General features: G+C 43.5%; 1 protein-coding gene across 2 annotated transcripts in view; it reads left to right on the plus strand.

The window, feature by feature from the left end:
* The first annotated feature begins 11,784 nt into the window (after nt 1-11,784).
* The window catches only part of abcd3 (ATP binding cassette subfamily D member 3), a 51,365-nt gene continuing 49,675 nt past the window's right edge, over nt 11,785-13,474 (plus strand). Inside the window, exon 1 of one of the 2 annotated variants that reach the window (XM_008109184.3) lies at nt 11,785-11,985. In XM_008109184.3, coding sequence (XP_008107391.1) covers nt 11,864-11,985 — 122 coding nt within the window. In that variant the 5' untranslated portion in view covers nt 11,785-11,863. The remainder of the gene's footprint in view (nt 11,986-13,474) is intronic. The other variant, XM_008109183.3, reaches the window with a different exon arrangement.

Raw genomic sequence — 13,474 nt, forward strand, 5'->3', positions numbered from 1 at the left:
CTGGGCCCAACCATGCAGCCAGAAGAGTCAGTTCTTCCTCAGGCAATAACTTTAAGTCTCTGATTGCTCTCTGGAAGGTGGCCTTCCAGAGAAGAAATTCCTCAGGCTTGTCCGAAAACTTTTCGACACCCTTGTCCTTAAGATCTCTTCTGGGGCTTCTGATGATGGAGACAAGCTGGGACTCTGGCGTCGAAGGGAACAATTGAGGAATTTGCTGTTGTGGAGTGGACTCCCACCGTGCACCTTGCGTCAACCTTTGGCCTCTTGGAGGGATGACATCGACCACTGACGAATCGGTGGCTCCCTGTGCAGCTGTCTGTAAGGGCCAACTAGCACTTGGCCTTGAGGCCCTGATTGACTGACCTAGGGATTTAGCAGGAGGCACAGGTAGCTCGGGCAAGGGTGAGCTCCCCGCTATGACGCTCTGCTCTGCAGGAAACTCAAAAGTGACTTTGGGGCCCTGCTCTGGGTAAGGAGAGAAGTCTTCCTGTTCCTCATCCGAAAACTGGCTGTTTAAGCTATTAAGATGCACAAGCACCTTGGAAGAAGGGTCCTGCTTCGGCAACTGACTTACATTTTCTTCTGTGAGTGGCTCAATTAGGGCCTTGGCCAAAGTCTCAGCCCTTACCCTTTTGGCTGCGGCATCCATCTTTATTCTAAGCATTTCTATTTCACATTGCCTTTGGGCCTGTTCTATTTGCATTTTGCTTTGCAGTCGTTGCTCTTCTTCTTTAAAGGGAAGGGTGAGATCAGCTGCCTTAGCATCAGCCTCCGCCCCCGCTACCTTGCTCTTTAGCTCCAGACGTGCAGCCTCCTTAATGTGCAAGGCAGCTAGGGAAGAGATGGCACTCCCAGCAGCAGAAGACTTGCTAGAGTGGCTATGTTTAGATGATGCACACTCCCTTAGTTTAGATACCTGGCTAGAGCGGTTGGACTTAAGACTAAGTGCCACAGCAGGTGATTTTAAAAGATTGGTCTCATGGCTGCATAAGGAAGACTGATTTCCTTTTGGCTCAGACCTTAGATTAACAGGTGGAGAACTAAATTCCAAGGCATCTAGAATTGCCCTCACCTTATTTTCTTTCTCATTAGTGTCAGCTAAGACACTCACTATTTCTAACTCTGAATCCTTGGTGTTAATGCGCTCGAGGACCTGGACTATCTTAGACACCAAACCCCTCCAGAGACCGAAGGTCTCTTCAAGGTCGGTCTGTAATATGGATGGCACCCTTGTAATACCCAAGCTCTCAATTCTGTCCATCAATGTTACAATTCGCTCCCATGCCGAACCTAACCTCACATGGAGGAGCTCCCTTTCATCTATTAGATGGGCTAGCATCTTGGCTGAAGGGTGCTTTATCCTTTGGGGCCTTTCGTTCCTACTTTCAGCCTCAGAAGGAGGTATACCATCTGTATCATCTTGAAATTGCATAGACATTATGTATTCTTAATAGCAAGTAAATTTACAACAAAAGCAAATACAATATATAATACAATGCACAACACTTAACCATAGCAATATATATCACTAAGTAACTATACTTTACAAAGATTGTGACCTTTGGCGCCAGATTTTAGTGGGCAAGCTGCAAAATGCCAACTGACAGCAACTTGCCACTTGATACCTCCCTTGCCCGAGTGACGTAAACTGCCAAAATGGCGACTTCGCCAAATTTTCAAGCACCTCGTGCTCTGCGGCTCGAGGCCTGCCGCCGAAGGAGCACCGAGGCTGGCTTTGGAAAGGAGGAGAGAAAAGACGCCTCCTCCCCGCTGTGAAGGGAGGTCACCACCGCAGGACGATGAAGCAGGTCACCACCGCAGGACGATGAGGCAGGTCACCACCGCAGGACGATGAGGCAGGTCACCACCGCAGGACGATGAGGCAGGTCACCACCGCCAGGCGATGAGGCAGGTCACCACCGCAGGACGATGAGGCAGGTCACCACCGCAGGACGATGAGGCAGGTCGAAGCCGGCCGAGTGCTCCGGCCGAACTCGCAGCAGCGTTGCCAGGCCTGTCCAGGTTCTAGCCTGGTTCTGGTGGGCTTCACGCCTCAGAGCCAGCCAAAGAACTGTCGCTGGTGCTCCGCGGCTCGAGGTCTACCGCCGAGGGAGCCCTGGACGTTGCTGGGAACTGCACAGCCTGTGCAAACCCAGAAAGCCACTGGGCCACGTGCGCACACGCGAGCCAAATAGCAAGGAAATAGAGCCCCACTATTTGACTCCTTCAGGTCTGAGAGCGGGCTCCACTGCCTCAGACGCTGGTAGAGTCTTTAGGTATGCAGACTGAGCTCAGGCGGAAAAGCCGCGGCCTAAACTAAACTTCCTAAACTATAAAAAACTATAAGCCGTGCAAGCTAGCTCAAGCGGAAAAACCGCTGATCTCCCTCAAAACTGTGCCGTCCGCCGGACAATAAAAAACTATAAAACTGAAACGTGCTGTCCTTTATCCGGGCGAACTGCAAATCCCTATAAGCTGTCCTATAGATATTGAACGACTGAGTCTGGATAACTTCAAAAAGGATGTTTATTCATACAAGGTTGTAAACCTGGCACAGATCTTAAAGTTGCAGAAAATGAAACAAATTTCTATAGGTTTTAGGTACAGAATTATCCCTGGTTCCAGAAAGCAAAGGTGATTATAAAACCACTATACCCTAATCACGCTGCCTATATTAGAAGGAGAAACTCTTTCCTTCCCTATCTTTACAGCAAAGATTAGTTCTAGAAGCGACAGAATAACCCTGCTCCTCCAACTAGATTTCCTATTCCAGATCAATATAATTCAATACTTATCTAATTTGGATAGGCTTAGATTGGCCTGGTTTTGAGGATGATTTGTCCCAGTTAGCCTTGCACAGCTCCAGCACGTTGGAAGACTATAGCCAGAATGAAGCTCCAAAATGGAGACTAGACCCTGGTAAAAAGGGCGGTCCTAAGATGTTGCATTCTTTGACCAATCACTGCAAAGAAAACTGCAGCCAGCTCTTGCAGATTCCAAGCCACTTTTCCTAGGCTATTGCAGCCAGAGGCTCAAACAAAATGTAAAGGAGGGAAAACAAACAAACGACCAATAGGTAAGGCAAACCATCGTCCTGGGGGACGGAACAAATGCAGTTGTCATTTTACAGGAAAAAACATCTGTTCTTAAATACAATATTTATGCAAGTAAATTCACAGGAACCTGAAACCTGGGGTGAACCTTGTTCAAATTATTCTCATTCAACTAATCCCTTCTACTCCTTGCCCCATCTCTTAAATTATTCCCTTTCATTTAATCCCTCTATTCCCCACCCTATCTTTAAAAGTATTCCTATTACACTCCACCCATTTTTTCCCTACTGTCAGTTGCCCAAAATTGTCATCAGCAGTCTGTCTTTACATGTTCCCATCAACTTCCTTTTCATTTAATGCCTAACACTCCATATAGTCCCTTCTCTTGCAAACAAAAATCCCATAAGTTGGTCCATTACGTGCGGTAACAAGCTTCTCCAGTTTTAATAGCATCCTCACATATATGGTGTTAATTTCTCCAAATAAGGCAGAGGAAAAGCAGGTGTGAGCAGTTGGTATGGATATGGAGGCAGTTTTCTGCCTGTAATTCTTGGGAGGGAGGCACACAGACCGCCAATGCTTCCCAATTCAATAAATGTCCTAAAGTCCACTTAGTTTTGAAAAATGGGGATTGCTTGGATATAAATCAGGGCAAGTCAAAGGGGGTATTGAAACCTATTGAAAAGGTGAATTGCCACTCCTAAAACCTTTAACCTTTTTTCCCATCACTTTTTTCACAGTCTAAGGCAGGGATGCTAAACTCATTGTCATCAAGGGTCACATGGGCTTTATGGTTGACTTCAAGGGGCCATTGAATCCATGGATGGAGGATCTGTGGATACAGAGGGCCAACTATAGCTTTTTTGCACAGTTGGTGCTCTTTAGTTTTTACCCATTTTGGGTCTCCAGATGTTTTAAAATGACAACTCCCATTACTTTTGATTATCCACCTTGAGGACTGAGGATGAGAATTGCAACCCAAGAAGACCTGTGGCTCTGAGGTTGGGGAAAGGTTAAATGATGTTTTAATTTCAGACATCACATTCACAAGTCTTGTATCTGAAATCAAACCCCACTATCCTGACTAAACAGAACAAACTGCAGCCTTCCAGATGTTACTGTATCACAACTCCCATCAGCTCTAGTCATGATGTCTAACATTGAGGAATATAGGAGTTGTAGTCCAGTATCTGGAGGGCCACCTAAAATGACATGGCAGGCCAGATTTGGCCTACGGCTCTTGAGTTTGACACATGTGGTCTAAAGCTCTACCTTTAAACTTTGTTGGGCTGACAACCTGCATCTCTGTCATATTACAATGCCCTTATTTCAATATTGGTTGTATAGCTACCATGCAATACATTCATTTGGAAAGCCTGTTTCCTTTTTTTCTTTTCTTTTCTTTCTTTTTTTAAAAAAATATGTTTTTATTGTAAATACCAGCAGAACAACAACAAAATCCATCAACATACACATCCAATCACATATTCTTGGTAACATTACACTTGCTAATTCAACTTTTATCTCCCATTTATGTCAAGTAGTTTTTCACCCCTCCCCCCTCCTTCTGGGAACAGTACTTTCTTTCATTCAGATATTATTTTAATTGATCAATCATAAGTAGAGAATGATTCAATTCTTTATATTTTCTTTGTCCTTTGACTTTATCTATCAATCTTCCCCATTTCAGATCCCAATTCCTTTTGATTCGGTCTGATATATATTTAGTTCTCCTTTCAAGGATATAATTTTGAAGCATAAAATCAGCTAGGTATTCATACCATTTTTTAACTTCCCACTTTGTTTGCTCTTTCCATCCCAAGGCATCTGTTGCTTGGGTGGCAACTATCATGTATTTTATATTTTCCCCCAGTCCTTAGTAATTTTGTTCTTATCTAATTTCTGGATGAAGAATTCTTTATTTTTCAAAATCAATTTATGTCCTGTTAAATCTTCAATTTCCTTCTTTACCTTGTTATAAAATTTTTGTACTTTATCATATTCCCATATATGAGCCAGTTTTCCCACATCCGTGCCAACACAATTTTGTGGTTGTTTTAGTTATATAAGCGGAGCCCCCAGATGGCGTAGTGGACTAAGTGACTTGAAGGTTGGGTTGCTGACCTGAAGTTGCCAGGTTCGAATCCCACCTGGGGAGAGTGCGGATGAGCTCCCTCTATCAGCTCCAGCTCCATGCGGGGACATGAGAGAAGCCTCCCACAAGGATGGTAAAACATCAAAACATCCGGGCGTCCCCTGGGCAACGTCCTTGCAGACGGCCAATTCTCTCACTCCAGAAGCAACTTCGGTTGCTCCTGACACGAAAAAAAAAAGTTATATAAGCTAATTGCATTGGAGTTCTATACCATTTAGTCAGTAATTTCCTTTGGGTTTCTCTAATCCTTATCTGCTTGATTTTTTTAAATTGAATTGATCCAGTATTCGATGTCAAAGTCATTAATGTTCATGTCCTCTTTCCATATCTCGGTCAATGTTTGTTTGTTTCAATTTAGATTGTTTTTCAATTAATAAAACCCATCAAGCCTTTTTCCTTTTCTAATTTCCATTTTAAAATTTGGTCAAAATCTGTTTCTGGACCTTCCTTTTTCTTCCAATTCATAATCCTTTGTTTCAGTACACTCCAAAGAAGCCAGTTACTTCTTTTATGCGCATCATGTCTGTGGGGATTTCAATGCAGCAATCTGATAATGAAGTTGCAAATGTTGAGGACTCTCGGAGCAGGTCATTCCTGCTGATGGATATGCTGGATGGGAGAAATGACAATGAAAGTCATGCTTATCAGGTTATTGGAGCAGTGGCTGGGTAGGAATCTGTACCCCTCTAGTGTAGCAGGAACTGGTACCGTATTTGTGTCCATAGGATATGTTTTTTATATGGCTGGAAACTTGCCAAGGACCAACACTCAATGGTTTGTGACTTGGCACCGGTACATGAACTAACACTATAAGTAGCAGATAAAGGAAAGACCCACAACATATAGCATCACATTCCTCTCACTCCAGGTAATACCTCATAGTTAAAGAACATGCACCAACAAACCACAATGCGTCAATTTATATTATTTTAAATTGCTGGGTTAACCATAGGATTAAAGACGAGGCTAAAGAAATCAACACAAGGAGAGTACCTTTTGGATTAATAGAGAGAAAACAAAATGTCTTGTTTCAAAGCAAAACGTTATAGTGCCGAACTATCCAAACACTTCATGTCAGTGACACCCTTTTTAGACAGTGTATCATTTTGTGACACAGTAATTCACTTTTACTAGCAAACTGGAGGTTAAACCAACCCTTTATAGACACATACATAAATTGAAATAATGAAATGGATGATGACATAACATATTTCATGAAAACCTTTCATTTGTATTTTTAAATATTGGCAGTCTCTGAGTTACAAACATCTGACTTACAAATGACTCATAGTTAAGAACAGGGGTTAGACAACAGGAAGTGAAAGAAATCTACCCCTTAGAAAGAAATCCATTCCTTGAAGAATTATCATGGGAAAAGGGGGCCTTCACTGAAGCTTTATTACCAATCCTTGCTTCCACAATGAGCCACATTTTTCAAAATCCAATTCTAACAGGAACAGAAAGTGAGGTGAAATCTTCTGAATAGAAGCGCAGACCGCAAAACAAATACCACAGGGGTATTAACCCTTTCCTATGCTATCCAAAGCTTGCATGTAAGTATACACACGCACACACACTTATTTAATTATTTATTTCATGGTAACAGAGCCTTACAAACTGTATGTTGTAACATGTTAGTGTGTCAGCTGCAGTGTATAGGTTTTTCTCACAAATGTAACAACTTGATGTGAAATAAGCAAATAACTCTAGGTGAAATAAGTAATAAGTCATTTATACAGGCAGTTCCCAAATTATGAACAAGATAGGTTCTGTAGGTTTGTTATTAAGTTGAATTTGTATGTAAGTTGGAAAAGGTCAATTTTTTTAAGTGTAAACTCCTGCCAAATATACCTATTTTTCCATAGCTCAAAGCTATGGAATCCTGGGACTTATAATTTGGCAGAGGCCTCTTCCACACAGCTGTATAAAATCCAAATTGAACTGGATTATATGGCAGTGTGGAAACAGGTATTCCAGTTCAAATAAGATATTGTGGATTATCTGCCTTGATATTCTGGGTTATATGGTTATGTGGAAGGGCCCAGAGAAGTCTAAAGAAAGCTAATTTCAATTGGTGAGTACTGTTCATATGAACAAGCTGCTAGGGCAAGTAAGGAGGACAACCTGCTTTCTTGATCCCTGTCTCTCTTGGCTGGTCATCTAGGGAGGAGATGCAATTTGATCTCAAATACAAGAAATTATTAATGTATTTCTCAGGGAGGGGAATTTCCCATCCTGTTTAAAAGAAGCATTAGTTAGACCACTGCTGAAGAAACCTTCCCTGGGTCCCCTAGACCTTAATAATTACAGACCAGTATCTAACCTCCCTTTTTGGGCAAGATGATTGAGAAGGCAGTCGTCGTCCAACTCCAGGCACTCTTGGATAACAAACGCTTCCTTGATCCATTTCAAACTGGCTTTAGAGCAGGATACGGAGCTGGGACTGCTATGACCACCTTAGTGAATGATCTCCATCTCAACTCCGACAGGAGGAGTGTGTCCCTGTTAGTGCTTCTAGACCTCTTAGTGACCTTTGATATCATCGACCATGGTATCCTAGAATGCCTGGGGGCTGGGGATCGGAGGCACTGTGCTGCAGTAGTTCCGATCATACCTCTCAGGCAGGTTCCAGATGGTGGCGCTTGGGGATAACTGCTCTTCAAAAAAGGAGATGTTATGTGATGTGCCACAAGGTGCCATTCTATTCCCAATGCTCTTTAATATTTACATGAAGCCTGTGGGAAAGATCATACGTAGGCATGCGGCGGGGTGTTATCAGTATGCTGATGACACCCACATATATTTCTCCATGCCTTCCAAAACAGCTTTGACCTTTAGTTTTGACCTTTAAAGCGCTACATGGTTTGGGTCCAGGTTACCTAAACGATCGCCTTCTCCCATACAATCTGTCCCACACACTTAGGTCCTCTGGGGTGCGGCTACTCCAGACTTCCAGAATCGTCACCCCCATCAGCCACCCGAAGGCTGTGGAACACCTGCCAGTAGAGCTCTGACAGCTAGATCAGCTGTTGGAATTTAAAAACCACGTAAAGACACATCTCTTCTGGCAAGCCTACCTAGACAGTTTTTAACCATGAATCTTAAACTCCTGTCCTTTGTTTGATGTCTGCTTTGTGTATTTAATATGTATTATATAGAAATGCATATTATTTTAATGTGGATCTTTTATAGAAATTTTTGCTATGTTTGTGTTTTTAAATTGTGTTGTAACTTGCCTTGTGCCGCAGGGAGAGGCGGGTAAGAAATAAAATAATAATAATAATAATAATTATTATTATTAATATTGTTTTATTTTTATTTTATTTTTATTTTCTGACGATTGTAACTATCCGGTTTTGACCCCATGTTAAGCCACCCGAGTCCCTTCAGGGAGATGGAGGTGGGGTATAAAAATAAAGTTATTATTATTATAGTTGAAGGCATTGAATGTTTGCCTCTTTGTTTGTTGGAATCTGCTCTGAGTCCTGCTGGAGAGATAGGGCGGAATATAAGTAAAGTCTTTTTATTATTATTAGCCAGTAATGAAAGGACCAAGGCATTGATATCTCCGGCCCATCCCCTATTTGGATATCAGCCAGCATGCAAATGCCTTAAATCAAGAAATAGTTTTCTAAGATCTACAGAGATACTCGCAGGAACACCTCAGCAAGCGAGAGTCCAAAAGTGGCAAGCTAAAACCTGGAACTTCCATCAGTGGCTGATACTGGATGAGAGACTCTCTCTTGGGCACACAGAAGACCGGGCGACTTGGAAGGCGCAGAACTGACTGGGCTCTGGCACCACGAGATGCAGAGCCAGTCTTAGGAAATGGGGCCACAAAGTGGAGACCACAACATGCGAGTGTGGAAAAGAGCAAACCACAGACCACCTATTACAATGTAGTCTGAGCCCTGCCACATGCACAATGGGGTTCCTTCTTACAGCAGCACCAGAGGCACTCCAAGTGGCCAGCTACTGGTCAAAGGACATTTAGTATAATGCCAAGTTTTTTAAACTTTGTATTTTCAAATAAATTACAACTTATACCCTCAAGTCGGTTCTGACACGATAAATAAATTATTATTATTATTATTATTATTATTATTATTATTATTATTATTATTATTACAGTACTAGCTGTGCCCGGCCACGCGTTGCTGTGGCTTAGTCTGGTGTTGGTCAGTCTACATTAGGTTGTATTGATGCTGTGACCTCCACCCTTCTTTATACTCACATTAGTAGTAGTATTTGAAGTCTGTTACCGTCTTCAATTTTTGTGTTGATTGATAATTGCTTGAGATCCCTGTTGTCTTTGATTTGTTGTTAATTGTAATGTCTGATTCTGCTGAGTGTGGTTTATATTTTTATTGTGGTACAATAGTCTTTTTTTTTGTTTTGCCTGTGTAGGTGTTTATTATTATTGTTGTTGTTGTGGTCATGAAGGTTGGATAAGTTAGATGCTACTGTATTGTTTTTTGGAGGCCCAGTGTAGCACTGACTGGCCTCTCAGCCTCAGTGCCTGGCTGCTTCTTGCCTGTGATGGTGTTGATTCTTATTGTTGTTGTTGTTGTCATTGTTATTATTGTAATTGTTTTTTTGGAGGCCAAGTGTGAATGTAGGGATTGGGGAGGTGGATGAGTTGTGTTGTCAAATTTTGTATTTGTTATAGTCACAATGCGTTGTTGTGAGTTTTGTGGGTCCGGATTGTGGTTTTGTGGTGTGGTTGTGTTGTTACAACTGAGAGGCAAGGCTTTTGTGTTGTGTTGCCAAGTTTTGTATTTCTGGGGCGTTTAGTTGTGTGCCAAGTTTTGTATTTCTGGGGCGTTTAGTTGTGTTGTTATAGTCACGATGCATTGTTGTGAGTTTTGTGGGTCCAGATTGTGCTTTTCTGGTGTAGTTGTGTTGTTACAATCGGGAGGGAATGCTTTTGTGTTGTGTTGCCAAGTTTCATATTTCTGGGGCGTTTAGTTGTGTTGTTATAGTCATGATGCGTTGTTGTGAGTTTTGTGGGTCCAGTGTGGTTTTGTGGTGTGGTTGTGTTGTTACAACTGGGAGGCAATGCTTTTGCATTGTTCTGCCAAGTTTTGTATTTCTGGAGCGTTTAGTTGTGTTGTTATAGTCATGATACGTTATTGTGAGTTTTGTGGGTCCGGATTGTGGTTTTGTGTTGTGGTTGAGTTCCTACAACTGGGAGGCAAGGCTTTTGCGTTGTGTGCCAAGTTTCGTATTTCTGGGACGTTTAGTTGTGTTGTTATAGTCATGATGCGTTGTTGTGAGTTTTGTGGGTCCGGATTGTGGTTTTGTGGTGTAGTTGTGTTGTTACAACCGGGAGAAAAGGCTTTTGTGTTGTGTTGTCAAGTTTTGTATTTCTGGGGCATTTAGTTGTGTTGTTATAGTCACGATGCATTGTTGTGAGTTTTGTGGGTCCGGATTGTGGTTTTGTGGTGTGGTTGTGTTGTTACAACCGGGAGGCAAGGTTTTTGCGTTGTGTTGTCAAGTTTTATATTTCTGGGGCTTTTAGTTGTGTGCCAAGTTTCGTATTTCTGGGACGTTTAGTTGTGTTGTTATAGTCATGATGCATTGTTGTGAGTTTTGTGGGTCCAGATTGTGGTTTTGTGGTGTGGTTGTGTTGTTACAACCGGGAGAAAAGGCTTTTGTGTTGTGTTGTTAAGTTTTATATTTCTGGGGCGTTTAGTTGTGTGCCAAGTTTCGTATTTCTGGGACATTTAGTTGTGTTGTTATAGTCATGATGCATTGTTGTGAGTTTTATGGGTCCAGATTGTGGTTTTGTGGTGTGGTTGTGTTGTTACAACCGGGAGAAAAGGCTTTTGTGTTGTGTCGTTAAGTTTTATATTTCTGGGGCGTTTAGTTGTGTGCCAAGTTTCGTATTTCTGGGGCATTTAGTTGTGTTGTTATAGTCACGATGCGTTGTTGTGAGTTTTATGGGTCCGGATTGTGGTTTTGTGGTGTGGTTGTGTTGTTACAAACTGGAGGGAAGGCTTTTGCATCGTGTTGCCAAGTTTCGTATTTCTGGGGCGTTTAGTTGTGTTGTTATAGTCACGATGCGTTGTTGTGAGTTTTGTGGGTCCTGTGTGGTTTTGTGGTGTGGTTGTGTTGTTACAACTGGGAGGCAAGGCTTTTGCATTGTGTTGCCAAGTTTTGTATTTCTGGGGCGTTTAGTTGTGTTGTTATCGCATGATGCGTTGTTGTGAGTTTTGTGGGTCTGGATTGTGGTTTTGTGGTGTGGTTGTGTTGTTGTAACCTGGAGGCAAGCCTTTTGCATTGTGTTGCCAAATTTCGTATTTCTGGGATGTTTAGTTTTGTTGTTATAGTTACTGCGCAAACAACTTTATCATTTTATATATATAGATTCATTTTACAGAAGGCCTCTTCAACCTGCGACCCTCCAGCTGTATGCGCCTCCAACTCCCAGAATTCCTGACGACTGAACAAGCTGGCGAGGGCTTCTGGGAGTTGGAGGCGCGAAAGGCTGAAGAGGCCTGCCCTGGAATGTGGGCAAAGCGGAAACAGGCGTTGGTGATGCTCCTCCCCCTCCCTCCCTTGACAGGCCACGCCTCCTTTCTCCCGGCGTCCTTTGCGCCGAAGCCAGTCCTTTCCCCAGTCGGCCGCTGTTGCCGTCGCCTTCGCCGCTGTCATGGCCGCCTACAGCAAGCTCCTCACGGCCCGCTCCTCCACCATGGCCGGCGCTGCTGCCGCGGCCTGTGCGGTGCTCTGCCTGCTCAACAAGAGGCGGAGGGCGGCTGCGTTGCTTCAAGGGTGAGTGAGTGGCCATGGAGGAGGAGGAGGCGGTCGTGGGGCTACCTGAGCGGAGGGGGAAGATGGAGGCCCGCCCACCTGCTTGTCTGGGAGGAGAAGAGGCTCTCCTGTTCTCACAGCGGAGGTCGCAAAACAGAGGAAGCTCTGAAGGGAGCCTCACAGGTTTATATATGGCTGGTGCCTCTGAGCCAGGCATGGGCAAACTTCGCCCCTCCAGGTGTTTTGGACTTCAACTCCCACAATTCCTAACAGCCTATGGCCTGTTAGGAATTGTGGAAGTTGAAGTCCAAAACACCCGGAGGGCCGAAGTTTGCCCCTGCCTGCGCTGAGCCTTCTGGCAACTGCAGCATTTTCAACAGGTGTGCCTTTCCTCAGCTTGAGCATCCTTCATTTCGAAATGTTCCCATGAATGGCTGAGGCTGTGACATGTTGTGCTTTCTGATGCTCCATTGGACACAGGTGTTGCTTCATGCCCCAAATTGTGAACAATTATCAAAGCATACTATGTAATACGATTCCCCCCTCGATTTTCTAATTGGCTGTATCGTAAAAACATGGGGAAAAAAACTAGGTTGCTGTGAATTTTCCAGGCTGCATGGCCATGTTCTCGAAGCATTATCTCCTGACATTTCTCCCACATCTATGGCAGGCATCCTCAGAGGTTGTGAAGTCTGTTGGTGACTAGGCAAGTGAGATTTATATATCTCTGGAAAATCCAGGATGGGAGAAAGAACTCTTGTCTGTTGGAGGCAAGTGTGACTGCTTCAATTAATCAGCCTCCAAAGAAGGAGCCACCACCACATTCCGGGGCAGAGAGTTCCACTGCTCTGAGAGCTGTTCAGCAGTGGAACACTCTGCCCAAGAGTGTGATTGAGGCTCCTTCTTTGGAGGCTTTTAAGCAGAGGCTGGATGGCCATCTGTCGAGAGCGCTTTGAATGCAATTTTCCTGTTTCTTGGCAGGGGGTTGGACTGGATGGTCCACGAGGTTTCTTCCAACTCTATGATTAGCATTGAAAAGCCTTGCAGTTTCAAAGTCTGTCTGATTCCTCTAACAACCACTATGTCAGACTACACAGAGAAGCCATTGAAATCCACAAGCACATGGACAATTTCAACAGAAAGGAGGAAACCATGAAAATAAACAAAATCTGGCTACCAGTATCAAAAATCTCTAGAGTCAGGACAGTAAATAAAGAAGAGCACTCTGAAAACAAGGGAATACCAGACAAGAAACAATCATTAACACCTCCCAACAAAGGATGCCCCCAGGCAGCAATCAGCCAGGCTTTGAAACTGCAAGGCTTTAAAGTGGTAATCAAGGTGATTCATTGAAAAGATTCACACATACCTCCAACAGACTAGAGTTCTTTCTCCCACCTTGGAGCTTCCAGAGATATATAAACCTCACTTGCCTAGGCTCCAACAGATTCAACAACCTCAGAGGATGCCTGCTATAGATGTGGGTGGAACGTCTGGAGAGAATGCTTCT

The sequence above is a fragment of the Anolis carolinensis genome, chromosome 4 (assembly GCF_035594765.1).
Source record: "Anolis carolinensis isolate JA03-04 chromosome 4, rAnoCar3.1.pri, whole genome shotgun sequence".
NCBI lineage: Eukaryota > Metazoa > Chordata > Lepidosauria > Squamata > Dactyloidae > Anolis > Anolis carolinensis.